We start from the raw sequence: 24,822 nt of genomic DNA, 5'->3' as shown, positions 1-24,822 counted from the left end.
CCTAAAAATAGAATGCATTGATTTGCAAATCTCATAAACTCATTATATTCATAGCAGAGCATAGAAGAACATAAAAAACATTTGGGACAGGGTCAACAAAATGCTAGAAAAGTTTTACTAACAGCTGGAGGAACATTTTTGCAACAAATTAGGTTAATAGCAGCAGGTCTGTAACATGATTGGGTATAGAAATGTGTTTTAGAGAGGAAGAGATTTTCAGAATTACAGATAGGCAGAGGTTTACCATTCTGCAAAAAAACCCTGCAAAATGTAAAACCATTTTAAAATAATTTTCCTCGACATAAAATTGCAACGACATTTAATATCATAATTTACAGTACACACTGTTTTATCATCAAAAGATTCAGAGACTCTGGGGAAACTCACTGTGTGCAAAAGACAATTGTGAAAATCAATATTGGATGCACGTGATCTTCGGGTTTGCAGACGGCACTGCATTAAACGGATTCTGGAATTAAAATCACTGCAAAAATCTTGCACATCTGGAAAGGCACCATCAATGCTGGACGGTATATACAGTTTTTAGAGTAACATACTGTACGCTTCTATTAAAACAACATCTTTTTCAGGGAAGGCCTTTCATATTTCAGCAAGACAGTGCTAAACTGCATATTGCATCAGATATTCTTGAGATTAATATGAGGCCATATTTCCAGCAATTTAAAATAACCAAATTTGGGTCATGCAACAAAACAATGATCAAGAACAAGTGCCAGCTGCTTTGGAACAATGTCTATTGTTTAAAACACTAACCAAATAAAATAAAAAGTTAAACTCTGTTGAGATGCTTTGGCAGGATCATAAGAGAGCTGTGAATAAATGAGTGCCCACAATTCACAATGAACTGAAGCAATGTTGTAAAGGGGACAAAATGTCTCTAAACAATGTAAGAGACTGATAAACTCCCAGCAAACTTCAATTGAAGGTAGTTACAATTATCCTTGTTTGAGATTGCTGTTGTATTTTTTGCAGTTTTTGGTTATCACAGAAAGAAAATACTGTTCCTTTATAAGCTAGTAGAGTAATTGTCAAGTCAAAACAATAAAAGAAATAAAACATAATTTAACTCTTGTTAAATCATTGCACTACAATAGGATGAGAAATGTTGAGTTCATAGGGAAACCCAGAATATTTCTTTTTGTTTTACTAACATTACTCCTATCAACTGCATTACACACATATACTGCAGTACATCAGTGAGATTTGTGCTTGTGACAGAAGGTACTGTGCCAAATCCAACTGGGCTGATTAGTGCTTACAGGAGATTATAGAGCCTGGGCCTGTAACAATATCTTACAGACACATCAGCTTTTCTGACCTATCAACGTGTAAATGTGTGCTCACAATGAAACTGAGAATATCTAAAGAAGAACAAAGAACCAGTCCGAAATGTTATTTCAGGGTTTAGCAGAAACAGACATGTTTTGGTGAGTATTAAGGCGTTTACTACTCCCGCTAATTGTCTAAGGATCCTTTTCATTGTCTGACCAAATGCAGGGAGGTGTGTGTGTGTGTGTGTGTGTGTTTAAGTGAAAGCAAAATCTGTTTGATTTGCTATGTAAATCATATTTTGTATTGAAAGCAAATAGTTCTTAATAGTGCAGACTTTCCAAACCTGAAAAATCTTGAAGACCATTTCCAGTCTTTAAGTTAAATGTGCTTTGTCATGGTGATACATTGTTGGAAATCTATTTCTAATAGAGAAACCCTGGAATGAAAAACTAACTTGTCTGTTGCTCTTGACTGTGTGTAAGCATGTGAGCATTTTTCAGGTCACTTGAAGAAATAGCTACAAACTAGGCTGACATCTGCTTCCCAAAGGCAGATCCACACATGTGTATCTCCAAAGAGCCATACAAACTGTTGCTTACGGACAGAGCATTATTCTGCTTGCTTTCATTGATTTGCTTCTCAACACTGAACAGACAATGAATCCATTTTAAAATGCCTTGCTTTTGAAACCAAAGCAGCTTTGAAGGGAACTTATATTTTGGCTTGATGTCCTCATCAGCATCAAGTTAAGAGGACAGCTGATATTAAGCCCCCAATTGATTCCTCTGCCCTAAACAATTTAATCCACTCCATAAACTGAAGCCCAAGGATCTATCCATAAATGGCTGTCCTACACGTAAGATTCACTAAAACCCAGAGAGACAGGCTTGCCCAGGTGCTATGGTTGCTGAACTGGATTTCTGTGGTGACAGGCCTCATACTGTTTAGCCTGGGCCTTTTCCTAAAAGTGGAGATCAATAAGAGGAGGGAGCTAATGGCTAAGCAGGATGTTCATTCTGTACCAGATATGCTAATTGCAGTGGGGCTGATAGCATGCATAATCAATTTTGTCGGAGGAAAGATCTGCTATGACTGTGTAGACACCAACAAGTTCTTGCGCTGGAAGCTTCTGATGCTCCCTTATATAATTTGCACATTCTTCTTCACACTGTGCGTGCTGGTCGGCGCACTAATGTGCTACACCATGCATGGGGAACTGAAGGAATCACTAGCACTAGGCCTACAGGAGGCTATACGCTACTATAAAGATACGGATACACCGGGCCGCTGCTTCCTTAAAAGCACTGTTGACCTGCTGCAGATCCAACTCCAATGTTGCGGTAATAAAAACCACAGGGACTGGTTCCAGATTCAGTGGATTAGCACTCGCTACCTGGACATGTCCAAGCAGGAAGTGGTGGAGTAAGTAAGATGTTTAAATGATTGATATTGTACATAAGTATGCTTAAAAACATTGATTGGTTGTATAACTTCAATTTTGCACAGCCGTTTCCGCAGCAACGTTGAAGGAAAGTACCTGGTTGATGGAGTACCTTTCAGCTGCTGTAACGTCAATTCACCTCGACCCTGTATTCAGTATCAAATCACTAACAACTCAGCTCACTTTAACTATGACTATAAGACAGAGGAGCTCAACTTATGGAATAAAGGCTGTCACCAGGCTTTGGTGGAATACTTCACCAACATAATGCACTCAATCGGCCTTATCGTGCTTCTCATCTGGCTCTTTGAGGTTGGTTTTGCATTTTCAATTAGTTGTGTGTATTATGTGCTTTCTTTGCATTATCACTCAACCTTATATTCAATATATAACCTATATGAAGCCATGAACATCCAGTGGCCTTGTGTATAAGTCTCATGTAAATACTTGATTTTTGAGACACATACAGTGCATTTAAAACTAGTGACCCCTTCACCTTTTTTCAGTTTTGTTGTTGCAGCCTGATACAACAATTGTTAAAATTATTATTTTTGTTCTAATAATAATAATAATAAAATATTTTATCAATTAAAAACAGTTTAAAACAATGAAACACTATACAACCAGAAAGTTGCACAAATACATTGTCAATTATATGCCTGTCTGAAAAGATGTTTTCAAATGAGATTTGAAAACAGAGACAGACTTGTTGTTGCAGATATTAAGAAGTAGTAAATTCCATATGGGGAAGCGTAGCCTGAGATCCAATAGATGTCATAGTCCCAAACGCATACGAGGAAGAATTAGGTTGAATAAGGACATTGAATTGAGAGTTTGAAAAGGAGTATATGTTAGAAGTAGGTCAGATAAATATGAGTCATATTATGTAAAGCCTTATAAATGAAATGCAGGGTTTTATATTCAGTGTGCTGTTTAACAGGAAACCAGTGCAGCTGTTGAAGAACAGGAGATATGTGGCCATTGTAGGAGTTCTAGTGAGTATTCATACAGCTGAAATCTGCACCAACTGTAACATGTGTAGGATTTTATGGTGTGGACCAAAAAAAAGAGCATTGCAGTAGTCTATACGTGAGGCATTACATGACAAGAGCATGAACCATAATAGCAGCGCTCCTCATTGAGAGAACCTGGCAGAGGCGATTTATATTACAGATGTGATAATGAGCTCTCCAGGGATTTCAATTTTACTACTGTTAAGTTTAAGATTCTCATTAATAATACATTCTCAAAGATTAATTGTTCTCATTAATCTATAATTAAAGATCAGTTCCTTTGACCTCATGGCTTGTTTTTTGCTCTGATGTGCACCATCAGCTGTGAGGCCTTCTATAGAGAGGTGTGTAGCTTTCCAAATCATGTCCAATCATGTTAAATTGCCACAGATAGACTCCAATCAAGGTGTACGACACATCTCAGCAATGATCAAGAGAAATTGGAGGCACCTAGGCTAATTTCCAGGTATTGTTGCAGAGGGTCTGAATGTGATATTTCGGGGGGGGGGTTTGTTTTTGTTTTTTTCCTGTTTAAATGCTTGCATGCATTTCTACAACTCTGTTTTCACTTTGTCTGTACTAATCTACTGACTGGAGTAATTAAAAAAGTAAGTAAAGTAAGTAAAAAATCATCTTAACAGTTGTATTACCAGGCTGAAATTGAAAGAAAAAAAAAAGTGAAGGGGGTTTGAATACTTTTGTATGTCCTGTAATGCCATTTGTTTTGTAATAACAAAGAGGTTATCTAACCAGCCTATTTCTACACATTCTCTCTCTATAATTACAGCTCTCTGTGCTCACTGGTGTCCGCTACTTACAGACAGCTCTGGAGAATGTGCTGCTTCAAGGAGACCCAGAATCTGAATCAGAAGGATGGCTGTTGGAAAACAGCTTTGCGGAAACTGCACGCTCTAGCTTCAACATGATAAAAAACCTGGGCAAGGGAAATCAGATTGAGGCTGAAAATGGGGACCCCAATGTAAACAGGCCATCCACAGCACACTATGGTCCTGATAATGTACCGCCTAAGCAAATGCCTGTGGCCAGTTAACCGTATCCCTGTGAACAGCTTACGATGAGTTCTCCAATCTTATACCATTCCTATAAGCCCGAGAAGAAATTGTAACCCTAGACTTGGGCCGTGTGTAGACAGGACAGCATAAGAGACATTTTTATTATATTCAGTGGATAATAAGTAAGCATTCCTACAGGAACTAAACACAATTACAAAACTTATTAAAGATGATTTCACTTTTTAAATCATGACGAGAAAGTCAAAACTTTAACATCAAAAATGTTAATGCAACATAAAGTCTTAAACTCACTCTGTGATCACACCTCAGTCTTACAGTTTGATAGTAATTCTTACTTTTGATTTTTTTCAGCTAATTTTTAATATCGTTACTTGCTTTAGAATTTAGATGCTGCTTCCTGGTGTTATATTTCGTATATGTTATGTTGATTACATAGAACAGCAGAATTAATTGTATTTCATCTCAAACCTGTGCCTAAAACTGAGTGGTGAACATGGAAAGCTGGTGAGAAACTACCTCCAAAGCCTCTTGGTGTTTAAATATTGCAAGACTAAATTTAATATACTGCACTACTTAAATGCTTTTAATAAACATAAAAAAGAGGGATTTTAATCCAGAAACCTTACTTTATATAAACATAGTAACATATCTAAAACTGTACAACAAAATATGCCAGTGACGTTGAAGTATTGAAATAATAAGTATTAGGGACAGACCTACAAGAACAATTAAAGAGTGCAAATTCAGCACGATGAGGGGGGAGAATACGGGAGGTTTTGAAGATTCCAATTGTTACACGTACTGAACAGACTGTACAGAGGGAATGCTTTTGAATGGGTTGTGCATTGTTAACCTGCTGAAAACTGAAATAAAAATTTTACAACACTAGAAGCCTTTGTGGTCCTAATGAACAGTTAAAGGGATTTAAACGTTCATTTTTATTTTTACAATCTAATGACCTGGTTTATTTCAATTCTGCTGAATCTTGTCTTTACCTTGCATTCTGCAGACCCCCTTTTTTCCAGAGCGACATACAATTATAAAATTTATAAAACTGCAATTTTAAATTGCAATCTTCCAATCAGTCCAATGTCTTAACCACTTCGCTTGATTAATATACAGTTGGAAATGTAATTGCCTTTCAAAAAGTGCGTTTAAAAACTATTTAATCATTAAGGATATTAGCTTTTTAAGGAATTCTTAAACAATTCTGTAGTTTGGCAATTCATATAGAATGCAATATGGTGTCTAACACGGCATAATGTATGGGCCCCAAGATTAAGCACATGAGAATATTTTATAACAGTATTTTATTTAGCCAGAAAACGACTGTCAAGCAATGCAAACGAGCAACTGCAAAATTAAACCATTTAGAAGTTCAGCTTTAATTCTTCTGAAAGAACTGATGTGGAAATATAAGTAGTGAGAGAGTTTAACACAACCATGAATTTGACTATTACTTATTATAACATTAAATTTATATATACCTTATGAACAGGTAGGTGTTATCGGTGTTTGCCTTTTCCCGAGCTTATCAACTTGGAACTGTTTGTGTAGTGCTGATTTCTCTTATATATTTGCTGCATTTTTATAGTAAAATATATTTTTTTTATCATTTGTGTTTTATATACATATTTGTGTTATATGAGGAAAAACATACACTGCACCAGAAGTAAACAGATTGGCAAAATAAAGTTTACATATGTTTACATTAAGTATACTATATTCACAGTTATGAGTTTTTTTTGTTTGTTTTTTTAATAGAGTACAGAGAAAAGGTGACATGTTCATATCTGAGGAGGATGATCACTGGGTGAGCAATTACACAAACAAGAATGGAAAGCATTTTTTGCAAAAAGTGCATACGCAAGACAATAGAAAGCTGTCTCACTTTTTTTCATCTCTTGACACTCGTATACAACGGAGACAACTGAATTCTGGAAACAGCACTAGCTGTACAATAAACATAGTGTGTTTTCACCCCCACTTCACAGTAATACACTTCTGGATGCAAAGCTGGAATTAAGTGGGAAAAAAAAACAATTATCATAATAATAATCCTGTGCTGCTGCAATTTTCAGTTTGAACTACTATTTTAAATGCTGAGAGAGAAAACATTGCTTTGCAAAAGCCCCCAGAGAATTTGTAAAATATTTTAAGAGTCCTCCTCCTGAGCTCAGAGCATCTGCCAATCAAAAGCGTACATGACACTGAGCACCTCCAGACTGCGGGCGATCTCCTCAAGGATGCAATGTTGCTGCCATAGCTGGTGCAGCTTCCTGTAGCGCTCTGGACAGAGATGAAGTGGATTCCCACGGCTGCCACGACAGACAAGCAAATTACAAAAGTAATTATAAATAAGTAATTAATAAAGCAGATTTGTTCCAAGTAACGTTTATAAAACAATGATCATATAGTTTAAAAAAAAAAAAAACCAGTAATTGTATGTAAAATTTGGATGTACTTTAGTTGAGGATCTGTTTCCCCGTATTCATCGAGGTAAGGAGCTGGATAGGTACTTCCACGTGTCCTGCTGGCCATCAGAACAATCTCACACTCTCTCACCCTGTCCATTAACATAAAAATCATGGTTTATTTCTCCTTTACCTTTCACAACCACTACAAATACACAAATTAGAATACTTATTTCTTTAACAGCAAATTTATGCAAATTAAAGTTTGGACGGAAACCACATTGTATTACCTGATTTGTTTCAGTAAAACTAGTCCTTTCATTAATGAATATTACTGCATTTTTGGAAGCTCAACATGACACTATCCTATATATTAACTTTATTAAGTTTTGATCGACTGTCAGAAAATTCATTATTCAAAAGATACTAAAACCACAGACCATATCCTCCAGAGAAATGCATGTTTATGTGCCCTAACCTGAGGAACATGCCTACTCCGGCTCCACAAGTAGCAGCGTGGGCTGTGCAAGCTCCCACCTCTTCACCGTCCAGCTGCACCTGACAGCATGGGCTCTGAGAGCATAGCATGACCCCACAGAACATACACAGTGTCGGGTGCTTTCGCTCATCATCCGATGAGTTTGGACACCTGAAGGGAATAAAGATGTGAACTGCTTAATCTACATGCACATGTTTAATTAATGAAACAAATCATTGTGATGGTAATTATTTATTTTTTACTAAGCTAGGTATTAGCTATTTTTTTAATAATCATTCTAAAGTTTAATATAAACATTACTCAAAGCCTGTTGTGTTGTGCACGGTTTGTCAGAGCACTGCTGCCACATGACTGTCTAATTAGATAACTACATGAATAGCCACTGTAAGCTGTGTAAGTAAATGTAATGTAAACTGTAAGTGTATAATTTATCTACAGATTGGTCACAAATTAAATCACAAATCCTGCATAAATTTGTGTTAGACTACCAAAAAGAACAATCATCAAAGAATGATGGATGTAATAAACTGGACCTAATCCACACAAACAAAAAGCATAAAAAAATTACAAAGCTACCAGTTTTTCCATAAATTTCTCACCAGTCTGCACATATATGGGTTTCATGCTTGATATATTCGAATATGTTGTGCATATCATGAGTAATTAGGCTAGACGATATGTTAAAGCAATGCACGTACTTAAAATGGCTGGCCTGGTTAAGCAGCACGCTGTAATCCTCTGGAAGGTCTATTAACCGGTTTCTCCTCCGTGGATACCTGTGTTAGTTTTGTTAAACAAAAGTTATGCCATGTTCCAGGTGTAAGAGAGAAAGTTAGGAACTGAAAAAAGTGAGCTAACCTGATGTTCATTTCTCCCTTTAGGATGTTTGATATGGATTTATTCCCACACCACCTGAAATATGATCACAGTTAAAATAAGAATGGACCATGCTGCTGTCTATACTTTCACAGTGAAATAAATAAAGACATACAGTAAACAGGAATATACTAGAGTGCCATACCACTGTATTAGGGATGTTGCGGTGTCCTGGTGGTCCTGGAAGAGCTGAAACAGGTTGCAGGGCAGAGCGAGGTAACTACACAAAAGGGGCAACTGATTTTCACAGGACACTGTGCAGGAGGAAGAGGAAGAGGGAGAGAGGAGAGAGGAGATGAATGGAAATCATTCAATTGAAATTGTTTCGTGTTCATATGTGTTAAACGACTCAATTCACCTGCAGTACTTGACAGCTCTTCTGGAGGAGGCACTCCGGTAAGGCAATGAAAAAAAAGTGCTGCACAGCGCAGAAAGGGTAGAACACCTCTCTTTATTGTGTCTACAGTTACGGAGGCAGATACACCAGACTTCAGCCTGGGAGGGAAAAAAAACAAAAACAACAATGAGTAATTAAATGATTGAATTTTTTTTACAAGCAAGGCATTGCCAGCTCATGTGAATACTTGACAGCCTCACCCGTCTGTGTGCTTTGATACAGTAGACAACAGGGCTGCTGCTGCGCTGACCTCCTCCGCATCTCCTCCACCTACTGCTTCTGCATTCGAGTCTGGTCAAATGTACATACACAAGTTGAAAACACTCCTACAGACCGTGTAATACTTCATACCAGCTACTGATTTCAATCAACAATGTTAATCAAAAAGTTAATCAGTGTGTGTTTTTACCCTGTGATGATAGTAGGACCTGTACTATGTGGGCCATGGTGACTAGGTGCACTAGGTGGAGTTGATTATATGCAGAACTGATTGCTGAAGGCTGCAGGTCAACACTCTCCTCTTGGTACATCACTGGAACAGACAGAACTAACCCCACCTGTGGAATGACTTTTTTAGGTACTTTATTCATGTAGTCTATTAGAAGTAGGGGTGTAATAGTACACAAAATTCACGGTTCAGTACGCACCACGGTTTTTAAGTCATGATTCAGTTACATTTTGGTACAGTTAGGGGGAAGAAATGCAAAACATAAAATTGGTTGTTGTTTTTTATTAGCGCAGTTTATTATTATTAATAAGTGGCAGCATTTTCATTCATTCACAAAAAAAAAATCTTTTTACAATGCACAACAAATTGTATTTCTGGTAAGAATGAGTAGCCACAGTGACATTGCGCTAACTCTATAAATTTTTTAAATACCCCTTGCATTGTTCTGTATGTTTTCAAGTTTAATAAAAAAAAAAAGTAATAAGAAAAAAAAAAAAACAGTGACGATATGATCAAAATGCGAGGCAAAGACTAAAGCGTGTGTTTCACCCAACACGTTCCTGAGGCAACTCAGATTTTAACTATGTTCCGCACATAAAAAGGATTGCATGCGGTACATATGCGCACCGAACCGAAAGCCCTGTACCAAAGCGGTTTGGTATAAATATGCGTACCGTTACACCCCTGATGAGAAGTCGATTAAAAATTCAGTTAATAACTTTTAAAGTATACTGAAGATTGAATTAAAATTACAACATCCAAACATATGTTCTGTTTAACACTTACCAGAAGATTAAAGAAGTCTACTTCCAAAATAGTGGGTGTTTTTACTGCATTAGGCACAGGCAACAACACTAGACAGAGAAAAATGACAGTACAGTTTTGTATTGATTAAAAAGAGCACTCCAATTCAAGTATCAATATCTCTGTATTTCTGTACCATCACACACACACACACACACACACACACAGAACATGCAGTTTTACCTGCTAGCATGTCTGTAAAATGCTTCTGAATAACATTTTGAGAACTCTTCATTCGCTGAATTGCAGAGAACTGTACCAGCGCTTTGAGTCCAGACAGCTGTAATATATATTTCACTTCCATTACTCTTCCTCATCATGACACAATCACAAAACACACAGAAACTACACACATGCATTCAAAAATGTCAGAGACAAACCTGTCTGTTCTGCAGAGATCCAAATAGAGCTTTTCCCTCCTCTTGTAGCATGTTTTCTGTAGAAAACACCAGTCAGGACATGCATGAAACTGGTCATGAATCAGTGAGGTCCAGGAAATTATATTCAGTAGTGCATACAAGGGACAATGGGAGAAATGGTGTGAAAGGGAGGAGCCTCTCACCTGTAGCCTGAATGGTGTAGGCACAAGTGTTCCAGGTCATGACAGGCACGTGAGGGCACAGTTCATTGGGTGCTGTCTGCAAACCCACCCTGTGCACTGTGGTGGCACACACTACCAGCATTTCCATTATACTGCTTGAGTATTTTGGCCTAACAGAGACGAAGAACCATTTACATTCTTTAGTTGCGTCATGATGAATGTTGCATAAATAAACTGTTAATAAGAGAGCAAAGTGGGACTCACGGAGGCTGAACTCCAAAGCTAAGGATTGACCTGAAGTCAGTCTGTGTGTCCTCTAACAACCCAGCTTCCTCTTTTCCTGTCCCAGTTATATTTTCTAAATACACAAACAATAACAAATTCAATTGTTCTAGATGAAATACATTTCACTGAGCTAGTACTCAAAACATTAAAAGCTTTTTACCAGCTCCTTGAAGGATTCTGAGTCCTTTGATCCGAGCGAGCACGTTTTGTATCCAACGAGGAAGAGTGAGAATCTGACCAATCATTTCAGCACTCTCACTAAACAGGAGGAAGAGAATTCAAATGACAGAGTGAGAGATACTGGTAATACCTCATGGTAACTATATGTAGGGCATTTTCACAACTGATCTAAAACATGCCACATTAGCAACCTAGATCTTACAGACAAATTACTTCTAAATTGTGGGTTGTCTGATTTATACACCAGTTCTGCTGTGCAGTTTTATTTCAAAATAAGAGATAATTCACCTATTCAAGCTTATGGATGTGTATTATTAATCACATGATATTTCTTCACATAAATTAACAGCCTATCCAAAGATTTGTTTGTAGGAACATATACACAGACAGACAGACAGACAGACCTTCCCGTTGGGAGAAAAAACACTTGAAAAGGAAAGTACAATAGTAAAAATGCCTTTGGTAGAGAACAGAGTTGTCATACTAGTTAAATTTGCTTGGCTCCATGGGAACAAGGGGGACCACAGTGTTACAGAGAGATTTGCAGAGTGGGCACATGTACTCTCCATTCTCCAGATCTATAATCAGCTCAGCATGTAGCCGGTTCCTAGTGGTGCTCTGTACCGCCTCAAAATATCTGCACAAAGAGAAAATGCAGAAACATCTGAGGTTTTGAAAGAAAAGTGAACACAAAATCAGATTTTTTTTGGGGAAAAAGAAAACTCAAATGGCATTATTTCTTAATAACAAGCAAACATACTTTAATGGTGATACTTTTAATCATGCACTCACTTCTGCCAACAGGTGGCATGCATAACGTGTCCACAGCTTCCAGTGTGTATGCCCACAGCTAGATCAGGAGGCATGAACAATGGATAAGAGCCTTCTGTAGAACAAAACATGTAATATTTGATACATTTCAGCAAACATCCTAAAACTGAAGGTGCATTCATGTGTCATTCGTGTCTTTACTAACCATTTGGAGAGAGGGTTTTGCCCCTGCACTGGGTGAGAACTGTAGATCTCTGAACACAGGCAGTAAGAACCATGGCTGGAGCCTGAGCCTGTACCTCCTGTTCCTCTTGACACAGGATGCAAGTGAGCGTTTCCCAGTCAGCCTGACACACTCCGTGCTTAGGCCCGACTGCCACACGGCTCTCTAGCGCCAATATGCTGCTGTACAAAATGGACACATTCAAATAAGCCTGTTTTTTTCCCCCAACTACATCTATCATACTGCCAATCAATAGCGTCCCTGTAAAAAAACAGCAAAATTCCCAGAGGTTAGGGCTACAAGTCTCTTTTAAAGGCTCCAAAACCACCAAGATTCACGATTACCAGCTGAAAATCTAAAATTACTTTGTAGCTCATTTACATCAAAATCTGAAATGAACAGTAATCCTGAAAATGTGTCCGGTGTCCAGGTTTTCCCGCTACTGTTTTTTTTTACCTCTCAATTGAGACCACTGACTCGCCCTGACTCCCACTCTCAGGCATATTATCATACAGCATCTTGTGAGTTTCAATAAAGTTCTTCTGCATGGCAGACATCTGAGCCATGATCTTCTGTCTGTGAAGCTTAGCAGCCTCGGCCTTCCTTTTCCGCTCTGCCTTCTCTTTATCATGAATGCTCTGTACAAACACATCAAGGCACAGTACTGTGACAAAGAATTCTTTACATCACAAAATTATAGGCATGTATGTATTACAATGTATGTATGTATTGCAATTAGGCCACAGGAATCTCACTACCTCCTCTACCTTGGCCTGGTCTGCTGTATATGAAGGTGAGGGGATGGATTTCTCACGAAGGCACTTCACAATCTCAAACATCTAAAAAAATATGAGGGTCAATAAACAGCACAGAAACATGACTTCTGAATATCCAATTTAAAAAGAAGACTGTAATTTATAGGGTTATACCTGTAGTGTCCAACTTATCATGTCATTGTGAGCTTCAAGAGAAGGTTGTGACTTCATTTTGGACAGAAAATTAAACAATGACTTGCCGTGGTCTGAGCCAACTTCTGGAAGGAAATGCACAAAAAGGAGAATTTAACTTTGTAGTCCCTGAAACATGCTATTGACCTGCCCTGTCCACCCAGAGATAAACATACTCCGAGCTTTGAGACTGAAGTCAAATGTCACTTCTTCAACTGTACAGGCCTCCAACTGATTTTTTTCCTCTAGCAAAGCCTGGCCTACAAGATGCAATGCCTGGAGGACACACATGCACACAAAATATTATTTTTTTACACAGCAGAAACACTTGTAACAGTAACCAATACACACAATCATCAGTGCAAAACAGGATAATAAGATAAAAGCAATGAGCTTCAGCATACCCTCTGGATCATGGCTTCGGTCCACAGAGCAGAACGCTCCTCAACTGCCCTCTGCAGCACTCTCCTCAGCACATGGATAAACACATCACAGCATAGCAATTGCACTATGCTGGAGAAGGCCTGGGAGAAGGGAGGTGGTACTGGAGGCCTAAGAGCTGGAAAAGGTACACAAAAACAAAAAAGTAGTAACCAAAATTCCCTCTCGAGAATAACACTGGACTCTACGGTCAGTAGAAATGTCTAACCAAGTTAGTTGCTGAAGAATATATTAAGATTAATACAAGAAATTTTTAAGAATGAAGATTTTAATTTTTTTTTTTGTTTAGTGCAGTGTCCATACCTTTGTCACTCCCTTCCTGGGCCCTTCTCTTCTTCTGTGCATCTTCAGCCTGAAGGAAAGGTTGATACAAACATGCAACAAACATAATAAAAAGATGCAAACATTGATACAAATAGAGCATAAAATTAGTAATAAAAAAATATATACAATAAGATTGTACCTTGCTGTACTGTGATTTGGTGTAATGATAAAAGAAGGGGTTAAACTCCTTGAGACATTCCTTTTTCAATTCATATAAACCATGACCAGAAACACCAGGTTTCCTGAACAAGGGTGCAAAATAAAGAAATATAATAAATAAATAAATAAAGTTTGTACAGGCCATAAAAAAAATAATATAGATATATATATTTTTATGCGACTAACTTACCGGAATGTGGCAACGTTTGAGATAACGGTTTCAAGCCCAGTTTCCTGATTTTCCTACAATGAGAAAACGATGACATCATTCTAGATTAACTAAGATTTATAGGATATACAAACAGCTTATTTTTATTTGTTTAGTCACTCGACTAAATTTTCAAAGTGTCTAAATTGCTTACATTTTCAGGCAGGTTTTTAACCATGCTACTGTGTGCCATAGGTTCTATACACAGAAGATGAATCACTTCCCTCATCGTCACATCCTCTTTAGTTACATTACTGATCCCAGGGACATACCGCTCACCTTTATAAACCAAACACCATAATTCAGAATTGTCTCTCTGCAAAAAAATGCTTGCGAAAGGAATCCATAACACTAATCTGCAGTAATGATAGACAAAATTAAAATGACTATGGAAATATTGCAGCAATTATTTCCTTTTCAAAAGCATGTTGACAATGTTTGGACTTGCCTGTGATGATAATCAACAAGGAGAGCATTTCTTCTGTCAATCTGTTCCACTGTTTTTGAAGCTCCTACCGAGAAAAAAAACATATCACACATACAAATATTAGTACTATTAATTTCACAGTTCACAGTGTTTGCAGAATTACAATTTTACAGGACATGGAGATTATGGTCACATGAAGTAAACATCTACATTTGCCAAGTTTAAAAATGTTTTTTACATTGTGACTAATAAAATGTTTTTAAACAAACCTGATCTTTACTTGAGCAATTTCCATTAAATATCTCAAAGAGCTCAAATCTCTGTAGAATTAGCATGACAAAATGATTGGGGTCCATTTTGGAAGCAGCAATCTGCAGGCAAAAATATCCAATTATTATGTATAATATTTATTAGGTTATGTTTTTTGCATATACTAAGGCATGCAGCAAAACACTAAAGAAGCCTGAAACAAACCTGAAGCATAATGATGTCTTTGTCAAACATCTCATCTCTGCATTTCACATCCTGATAGTAGTAGACCTACACCGAAAAACAAATGTCACGATAACATTGGTCCATTTTAGGTTCGGAAAATTACAAATGTTGAAATTTGTTTCATTTATTCTGACTAATAAGGCACTGCTGAGTTTACTGTAAGTGGCGAGTTTCACACTGTGACTGAGTGTGACACTATGGTGTTAGTTTCCATGTTAGAAAATGCCATCTGTTCAAATCATGCTGATATCAATCAAATACAAATTTGTTGATGTTGTACTAGAATGGTCACACATATATTATAAAGGCAAACCAGTGAAATTTTTGTGACATCATCTGACCTGGCTGACAAGGGAAAGGCCATTTCGGCGCCACATTTCCGCAGACACCTGAGCAGCTAGGACCACACAACGCAAAGGGAACTCAGCAAAGTAGGGGAAATCCATCTGCTCCTGAGAAATTATACACAGCTCTATAGTAACTGTATGATAATGCAAGACATATTTAGAGGGTGGGACCTCACAAGATCTACTCACAGAATCCACAAAGTCAGGGAGGTATTTTACAGCGCCTGTTCGACACAAGAGGACATACAAACCTGCAACCAAATAGAAAATATAACTATGTTTAACTGACTGTTTTAGGAATTATTTTCATCGATTTTTTATGACATTGGAAAACAGTTAATGCGATTAAACTACATCAATATAATCATCTGATTTTTTAGAAGCTCACCAGCTAAGAGTCTGGTAATGGGCAGGTGGATAGAGACAGGTTCTAGAGAGACTTTGTAAGAGCGGGTATGAAGAATATGCTTGCACATGTAGGAATCCGTGGGCTCGCTGTGGAAGGGCTGGTTGGTGCAGCACTGAAGCGCACGGTGGCACTCCTGAAAGGCTAGCAGTAAAAGTCTTTCCTGTAAAAGAAACATAGTTTTGCATAGTAAAAATACAGTTTCTATAGAATATAATTATGTTAAACAAGGGTGAGCTAAAAAAAGTCTTATCAATGCTTACATCAGAGGAACACCAGTCCTGAAACATAGACAGAATGTGGCGGAGTTGGATCTGAATTGTGAAACCTGCCTCCCATTCTGGCTCCACCTCAATGTGCTGACCAACCTGCCTTTTGACTTCCTCCATTCCCTAGTATGAGAAAATACATTTTAGTTGCAAAAGTCAAGCAACTCCTTAAGCTCTTATTTAAACTCATCTTTGATGACAAGTACCTGCATACATTTCAGGAAACCTAAAAAAACTGTGAAACCTTCCAGGAACTTTTCTCTTAACTGTTCAGTCCATACTGTGGGTTTACTGATTAAAATGTACCTGGAAAAGAAATCCTCACAAAAATTACAAACTCATATGCAATTACATGTCTTTAATAATCTATAGTACACATACCCAAAGGCTTACTTGAGGTCATGGAATATCACTTGAACTCTGAAGAACTTGTCAGAATTATAGCCCTGAAAATAAAAGCGCTGGTTGATGTCTAGACGTTCCCTCAGCATCTCCATTACTGTGTCGATAATCACCTTTATCACACTGCCCTCTTCAATCAGCTGCCTGGCCTTAAGACAATACAATCAAACAGAAAGAATATTCATTATTTAGAATTATTTTCATGGTTATTTTAAAATCTGTATCTACCATGTAAAAGTGTAACGCTTTTGTAATTTAATTACCAGAGTGGGAACAGTGAAGATTTGTACAGACAAGGCTGTAATGGAGATGTTCCGCTCATGGTCATCTCTAATGAAATCCTCTTGTAATTGCTTGTAATGCTGATGAAAGACGCATGAAAACAAAGATAATACCAGGAGTCTTCCCAGGGTATTGTATTTTGATACTATGTTTATCAATGTGGGAATACAACAAACCTCTGTGAATTTCATGGCAAACTGCCTCTTGTATTCTGTTTCCATCATCAGGCTACAGAAAATCAGCTCGTGGATAGCCTTGCGAGCTCCTAACAAAAAAAAAAAGAGATATGCAGAAAGATTATTAGAAACAACTTAATTTAAAAAAAATCTAACAAAACTAATAAAATAACGTAGCATTCCGGTATGTTTTAGCTTAAAATGTTCCTTGTTGCATATGTTATTCTTTTTGTTCAAGTCTGCTTATTTTTTTTTTATAAATGTGCCAATAATATTAAGACAACAATGTAGAGAAAAACATAAAATGCAGAGTTTAGAAACTTGCCTTTGTAAAGTCTGGCATCATGCAACATGAGTCTGCTGATCAAACAAAGTTTACTGCTGTCAGCACTGGGCTCAAGAGCCACCTGGCAAAACACCTGCCTAAAGCCCACTGAGGATGGAGGAGGAGGGGGAGAGAGAGAGAGAGAGAGAGAGAGAGAGAGAGAGAGAGAGAGAGAGATTATTTAGGAAGGAAAAATAATTCAATGACCATTTACAAATATGGGTATAAAAAAAAAAATAGTGGAACTGTATGTTCATTGGTTAAAAGAATGTACTTTTTTAGCTACAATTACCTTTAAAAAAACAACCATTTAACAATTTCAATTTCTTTCTCTGACACATCAGAGCACTTTTTTTGCTTCTACAACAATGCTTAAAGTATGGTGTACCTGAGTAGCCAATGATCTGCTGTAACCAGGTACACAACCTAAGGGCAAAGGTCTGTTGAGCCATGACAGCTGAACGCAAGAGCTCCACTCGCAAGGGCTGCTGGGTAATATGTTCTGAGCTGGACTGAAAATGCAATATAAAGAAAACTGTTAGATTGAAAATGCTGGTAGACTATTTTAAGTACTGATTCTAAAACTTTTTTTTTTTTACCTTTATAAGCTCTCTGACTTGTTCACAAGTTCTAAGGCTTCCTCTTTTGACAGCTCTGCGCCCCTGAATCAGGGATGAAACAAAAACAAGATGTCCTCTATAAGACAATCTTTTTTTTTTGGCAGAGTTAACCTTTCACAGGCTTTTAAAAAGCAGTACATTTGCATGTAAATGTGCAGAATATAGTACCTCCTTGTCAATAAGAGCAGTATGTGCATGAGCTTCAGAGTGGTTACAGTTGATGGCCCTCTGAAGAGTGTAGATCACATGATCATATGAGTGGTGCTCATCATTGTAAAGCACACAGTAGTACATGCTATCCGTTGATCTAATGACAACAATAAATACAAGCGTGATCAGGCAAAATTGATTTCCTCTTTGGATACTACATTTCTACAACGTCAGTCAACAGGCAGTAGTCATGTGTAAGTGACCCTGTAACTCAATCACTAAAAAGATCAATGGAGAAATGAATCATTTCGGAGAGTGAGATGCTTAAAGATTCCGGTTTTGCTGACCTAGGTTCCAACTCCACTGGAAGTTCATCCTCTTCTTCCCAGACCATTAGATCAGTAACATACTGAAACAGAACCTGGAACAGCACCTGAGCCCGTTCTTGAAGAGCTGCCTCCAACACACACTCGTCCTAAAAAATACACACAAAACAGCATCGTCTAATACGGCTTTCCAGAAACCGTATTGTACTGTAGAATTTTATCAAGACTTGACCATAACACCGATATGTGCTTCAGGAAAATCCCATCCCATTGTTGTTGTAATAGCCTCCACTTATTAGTCATTCATATACTGTACAAGGGCATTTGTGAGGCCACAGATTAATATTTAGTGAGAAGGCCTGTGGTGCAGTCTGCTTTACAGTTCTTCCAAAAGGTGTTCCACTGCATTCTAGACAATAGTGTGCTTTTAACTTCATGGCAACAGTTTTGAGAAAACACCCTGCGATGTCCCACAAATTTAGTTTCCACAAACGTTTGGCTATTTAGTGTACGTGTCGTTTGAAGCATCTTTCAGTCAACAATTTATGAAGCAAATAACAATCCTCCATATACCCAAAATCTACAATTATACATAATACAATAAAGGCTCAAAATATGCTTCTACATATAATCAATAATGTGCTCAGGTTAATAAGAGACTACATAAGCAGCTGAGATTTGTATGTAAGCCACTTCATATTCAACACAACAGCCCCTATATGAAAACGCTATACCCAATACCTACAAACGTGTTTGGGATTAAAATAATTCAAAGATAAACAGCCTACCATTTCTGCTGCTTGGGTCAGTGGATGCATGTTATGGATTAGATTATGCCTGCTCTGGTTGTAGAAAAATTACAGAAAGAGGACGTGCAGCGCTGCAGAAACCTGCTCTTTTCCAGGCATGTGTGACCATAATCTTATCACTGAGAGTCTGAGTGACATGGACACTGATTAAAACCTCCTATCAAGACAAGGTCTTTAAGAAAACACTCCTAACTATATGTCTATCACCACAGTTATGCTGAAGCCAAAAAACTTCCTTTTCCTTTCTTTAAACCCTAATAGCAGCTAAATTAAGACTATATGTAATGTGGTCCCAAAAGATTGTTCTTACCCCCAAAAAAAACAAAACACAAATAATAGTCAGATAACATTTTCCTCTGCATGCATGATCTGCTATACATCAGATATGATTATAAAGCTTGTTAAGGATGCAGGCCTGTCCATGCGTCACACAGCCTGCTGTTTTCCCAGGCCAGCAAAGTACAGTGTGTTCTGCAATCATCTTTTGACCTCAGGGGAGGACTTTAGCTTATACAAAGCAACGGATGGAAAATATCTGTCCCAAGAACTGCCTTAAAAAAGCCAAACAAGATTGAGCAAAAAAAGATGCCTTACTGTTTCCATGGCTATGGAATCGTGTTGGGAGCAACAGGGGCCGTTCTTCCAGGCCTCCAAATCGCCACAGTCACAGAAGCCTCCTCCTGATGATGCATGCATCTAAGAGAAAAACAGATGGTAAGTAATAAATCAGCAATATCAATTTTGAGCATGTAAAAGAGGCCATTCATCAGATTTTGTAACTGACCTTGTAGCGGTGACTTTTGTGTACACTGTTCTGAAAGCAGTCCATACACAGCACACAGGTAGGGTCTATTGCACAGTCCCTGCATACAAATAAAAGAAAATGTATACATGCATGTTGCTGCTTTATAGAAGAAAATGTTTGCATTAATTAACTACTCCTGGCTTGGACATAACCATACTCATTTTGAGATCTGATGCTTTATAATCACATTAATGCAGAAAGAAATTCTACCGAAAGACAATTTGAATAGTGTAGTTCATTAAACAAAAAAACCTCAACACTGCTTTGATTCCAAACACATTTCTAACACTCAATCTAGAAACTGAGCCTTTTTTATCACCAATTTTCACATTTCTGTAAATGGTAAATTCAATGAAAATGTAAACCCCTCCAGCTCGAACCTGCAGGAGTAGACCGTCTCTCCCTCTTTAAAAACACGCCCACACAGCTGAGAGGTAGAGCCCCCGCTTCTTTGTTGGAGTTTCTCTAGGCCGACACTAGGTTCCTCCCCAAACAGGAAGTAGCCCAAAGGCTGCAGGATGAGTTCCTGTACCCTTTCCTCTTCTTCCAGAGGCTGGGGTTCAGCCTGCAGGCAATAAATACGGGGGACCTTCTCCGCCACATACTGGAGTATTGCAGACCGCCGATCTGATGCCTCCCACCATCTCTGAAGCAAGATATTTGTAAAAAAAAAAATATATAAAAGTGTCTAACTTTCTGTGATGCATAACAATGTTGATCAAAAGTAACATTTTATTGTTTACCACATATAGATGGTACTGTGGTGGTACACTGACATATGCAGACAAATGGCATGATACAAAAACTATGTTTAATAAAATACAAAAAAAAGAATAAATAACTAAAAAGAAACAAACATATCTTTTGCTTTTTACTTCGCAGTATGAATGAAGCTTATTTTTTTGGTCATAAGTGCAAACACAAGGTGTGAGAGCAGGAGAGAGCTGACAGTCATAGGAAACAAATCCCACAGTACAGCTGACGCAGGTGATGAGAGACAAAATATAGCTGCAGACCAAACAGTCTGTCTCTCATTGCCTGCAAAGCATCCCAATTGGTCATACACATCACTTTTAATTGCTATTCCGACAATAGTCGCAATTTTAATATTATATGTATAGTAATGTAAATACGTAAAGTAAAGGTATAGTATATGTAAATGAGCTGATTCATATCTGACACATCCACGGCATCATATTTTCGGTAATCTACACAAAATCAACAGGCTTTTGCTTCTGTGTATATTCATTTAGAGAGTTTTTTTTTAAAGGGTTTTTTTTTTTGTCTGTGTTAAAAAAAAGTGTTCAATCCAATAATGCTGCTAAATTGAATTGAAAAAATACACCTAGGACGTGATTTCCTAGTTTTGTGCGTATATATATATATATATATATATATATATATATATATATATATATATATATATATTATTATCTGTTTTTTTTTTTTCGTCCATGTACAAACTCACAGTCTATGCGCTTCGTTTTTGGATGCGAGCTCCAACCCTAGCAAAAATCTAAGTTCGCATTATGCAAATTACTACGTGTCAGCATTCCATGCAAACAGACAATGTAAATCACATCTCCATTATTATGATAGCACTCTTCCTGAATCCAAACTAGTCAACACTGCTGTGTTTATATCTGTGGTGTTTATACATTAACGTGTAGCAGACGAATGACATTCCTCTTGGTTACTAATAGTGAAAGCACGGACTGATTTTAACCGCAATAGACAGGGAAATAATACATTTGGCTGAAAACCAAAATAGAGAATTACGTTACGGAGGAAAGAAGAGTATAAAGGATCCTAAAGCCAGGGACCCCTTTAACTGTACAATCTAATTATTGCAATATTAGGATTATTCTGTAAATGTATACGATACCAATTTGTCTGTTATTTACAGATACTGAGCTTTCACTTTTTTGACATTGCTGACAATGCACATTAGGCCTATTTGACTTCCTGTGGGGTTTTCTTTTCATGTGGCCAGTCAAACAGGCTGATAACTGAGAGCTCAATCATGAATACATGAAACTTATAATCATCTTACGGTCACAACTCTCTGACCAGCTGGCTATAATTTCTATACAATTCTTAATCATATAGTCATGTATGAAATGTATATCAATATACTTCATATACCCAGAAGAAAAGAAACACTACCACATAATAACCCAATGCTGATCTGCTGCTTAAATGCTCAATCTATCTCTATAGCACCATGTACTAGTGTTCTTTAGCCCGGGTAAATGATGAAGCATGACTAGCTTGCTAGCCTGCTAATGTTACAGATGTTGCCATCTGAACCAGATTTAGTATAAAGTACATTCTCCAGCTCACTGCAGAAAAAACGTGGCGTATTTGTATAAAGTAAACCAGCTATATGGGCTCACGGACTAGTTACACATTTACGTGCACTATAGCAGGTTGACGTTAGCTGCCTGGACAGCAGGCTAGTCGCTTACCGAAAGCAAAAGCAGAAAGAACAACAAGGCTGCAGAAACAACTTTGTGTCGCAAGAACCAGCCTTGTAACACAAACAAACACCGCGCTGCTGTAAAAGAGAGACATTAACAACTAAGAGATGGTGTGGGAATCGCAACCAGTCTGAATTCTTACCGTACACAACTGGAGCGCGTTTACTGGATTTTCACCTTCCGCCATGTTGAGTCTGAGCGCCGCACCACGGCAACCGGCGCAGCCGCACCACGGCAACCGGCGCAGGCGCACCACGACAACCAGAGCAGCCGCGCAACGCAACCAGAGCAGCCGCACCTTGTAAGCAGAGCAGCAGCACCATGCAACCAGAGCAGCCGCACCACTGCATTTAGAGCAGCTGCACTACTGCAACAGATCAACACACCACTGCAACAGAGCAGCACACCACTGCAACTAGAGCAGCTGCACTACTGCAACCACAGCAGCACACCACTGCAACAGAGCAACACACCACTGCAACAGAGCAACACACCACTGCAACAGAGCAACACACCACTGCAACTAGAGCGGCTGCACTACTGCAACTAGAGCAGCTTCACTACTGCAACCAGAGCAGCTGCAACATGCAACCAGAGCAGCCACATCATGTAGAGAGCAGCCGCACCATGCATCCAGCAACTGCAGAAATCCAGCATATAGTTTGAAAAAGTCCTCTGTAATACCTTTTAAATCATGGCTAGCAACATATGCATACATATCATAATGAAACAGAAAGGTTTGGCTTTAAACAAAGAAAAAAATATCTTGTATTTGTGTTTAAAAAGAAAAAAAAGAGAATTTCATATTTCATTGTATGTATTAAAGCGTTCTTGAAATTACTGAAAATTTAATGGACTTAAGTTATATGGAAAATAAATTAAAATCTTAATATTTATTTAAAAAAAAACATGTAGAGATTCTTATTTATGGTTATTATTATTTTGAAAATTTTCACTGTTTAACACATCTTGAATACACGTTTACTAGCTAATTACATATGGGTTCTTTCTTTTTTGTTGTTTATATTTATACAGTTTTCAGGTGTGCCTTGTCAAGAGTTCATTTATGGCATTTTTTTACCTTCTTAAAATTCTTTTGCCTTGTGCAGATAAAGGGTAGAAGGAAAATCAAGAGGATATGTTTATTAGAATTCCCAGCCTCTGAGTCAGGGCTTTATGGAGGAATTGCAGCAAAGAGCCATTACGTTGGAAAAACAACAAACAGAAGAGACACTTTGGTTCTAACTGTGACTTTATTAGACGAACAGAGAGTGAATGGAAGGTTCCCAAGTGTGTGATTCCCACTGTGCATGAAGCTAAAATCGAGAGCACACTTACTGTATGCAGCATGTTCACCACAGCATTTTGCAGCGATATGACATTCCATCTGGTTTGCACTTAGTGGGACCATAATCTGTTTTCCAAGAGGACGATGACCTTAAACACACTTCTAGGTTATGTCGGAGCTATTTTTCAAAAAGGCAATTAATGGAGTAGTGCATCAGTTGATGTGCATCAGATGATGAGTAGTGCATAGCCTCCACAATTATCTGATCTAATCCAGTTGATATGGTATGGGATGAGTTGGACTGGAGAGTGAAAGAAAAGCAACCAACAAGCAAAAGGTGGCTACTGTAAAGAACATTCTGGGCTGTTTAACACGTTTCTTTTGATAACATAAATCCACATAAGTTCTTTCATAGTATGTCTTCAGTATTAATGTAGTTCTTCTTTCGGCTTCTCCCATTAGGGGTCGCCACAGCAGATCATCCGTCTCCATACACCTCTGTCCTCTACATCTGCCTCTTTCACACCAACTATCTGCATGTCTTCCTTCACTACATCCATAAACCTCCTCCTTGGTCTTCCTCTTTTCCTCCTTCCTGGTGGCTCCATCCTCAGCATTCTCCTCCGATATACCCCATGTCCCTCCTCACATGTCCAAACCATCTCAATCTTGCCTCCCTCACCTTGTCCCCAAAACGTCCTAAATGCGTTGTCCCTCTAATAAACTTATTTCTAATCCTGTCCATCCTCGTCACTCCCAATGAAAACCTTAACATCTTCAGCTTTGCTACCTCCAGCTCCACCTCCTGTCTTTTACTCAATGCCACTGTCTTTAAACAATACAACATCTCAGGTCTCACCACAGTCCTATAAACTTTCCTTTCACTCTTGCAGATACCCTTCTATGAAAATAAACAA

The 24,822-nt window shown here is 38.0% G+C and overlaps 2 protein-coding genes across 11 annotated transcripts; one reads left to right on the top strand and one right to left on the bottom strand.

The window, feature by feature from the left end:
• Window positions 1-1,269: 1,269 nt before the first annotated feature.
• prph2la (peripherin 2-like a) lies at window positions 1,270-4,859 on the top strand. Of its 3 annotated transcripts, none has more exons than XM_046855567.1 (4): window positions 1,270-1,448; window positions 1,794-2,715; window positions 2,800-3,046; window positions 4,535-4,859. In XM_046855567.1, the coding sequence occupies exons 2-4, from the start codon at window positions 2,135-2,137 to the stop codon at window positions 4,796-4,798; spliced, it is 1,092 nt and encodes a 363-aa protein (XP_046711523.1). In that variant the 5' UTR covers window positions 1,270-1,448; window positions 1,794-2,134; the 3' UTR covers window positions 4,799-4,859. The 3 variants fall into 3 exon arrangements, with proteins under 3 accessions (XP_046711523.1, XP_046711521.1, XP_046711522.1); XM_046855565.1 differs by having other exon boundaries at window positions 1,776-2,715; XM_046855566.1 differs by lacking the exon at window positions 1,270-1,448 and having other exon boundaries at window positions 1,467-2,715.
• A 1,215-nt stretch (window positions 4,860-6,074) lies between these two features.
• Window positions 6,075-23,278, bottom strand: ubr1 (ubiquitin protein ligase E3 component n-recognin 1). Of its 8 annotated transcripts, none has more exons than XM_046855561.1 (47): window positions 22,760-23,275; window positions 20,518-20,783; window positions 20,117-20,195; window positions 19,927-20,028; window positions 18,545-18,672; window positions 18,216-18,354; window positions 18,027-18,089; window positions 17,816-17,939; window positions 17,428-17,535; window positions 17,103-17,191; window positions 16,908-17,006; window positions 16,636-16,793; window positions 16,449-16,548; window positions 16,237-16,365; window positions 15,956-16,136; window positions 15,757-15,818; window positions 15,562-15,672; window positions 15,200-15,265; window positions 14,995-15,096; window positions 14,747-14,810; window positions 14,453-14,577; window positions 14,281-14,333; window positions 14,071-14,173; window positions 13,911-13,959; window positions 13,571-13,725; window positions 13,343-13,442; window positions 13,149-13,252; window positions 12,978-13,058; window positions 12,676-12,857; window positions 12,202-12,398; window positions 12,018-12,111; window positions 11,710-11,862; window positions 11,206-11,303; window positions 11,025-11,118; window positions 10,782-10,930; window positions 10,600-10,655; window positions 10,403-10,499; window positions 10,202-10,269; window positions 9,377-9,524; window positions 9,168-9,258; window positions 8,929-9,065; window positions 8,716-8,824; window positions 8,553-8,606; window positions 8,393-8,470; window positions 7,674-7,844; window positions 7,246-7,347; window positions 6,075-7,099 (listed from the first exon to the last, which is right to left on the bottom strand). In XM_046855561.1, exons 1-47 carry the CDS (start codon window positions 22,802-22,804, stop codon window positions 6,958-6,960), a joined length of 5,205 nt encoding a protein of 1,734 aa, XP_046711517.1. In that variant the 5' UTR covers window positions 22,805-23,275; the 3' UTR covers window positions 6,075-6,957. The 8 variants fall into 8 exon arrangements, with proteins under 8 accessions (XP_046711517.1, XP_046711518.1, XP_046711520.1 ...); XM_046855562.1 differs by having other exon boundaries at window positions 12,202-12,401; window positions 15,562-15,669; XM_046855564.1 differs by having other exon boundaries at window positions 12,202-12,401; window positions 15,562-15,666.
• Between the last annotated feature and the right edge of the window lie 1,544 nt (window positions 23,279-24,822).

The sequence above is a fragment of the Silurus meridionalis genome, chromosome 8 (assembly GCF_014805685.1).
Source record: "Silurus meridionalis isolate SWU-2019-XX chromosome 8, ASM1480568v1, whole genome shotgun sequence".
Lineage (NCBI taxonomy): Eukaryota > Metazoa > Chordata > Actinopteri > Siluriformes > Siluridae > Silurus > Silurus meridionalis.
Note: the sequence above shows the minus strand (reverse complement) of the source record. Positions and strands in the feature narration are given on the sequence as shown.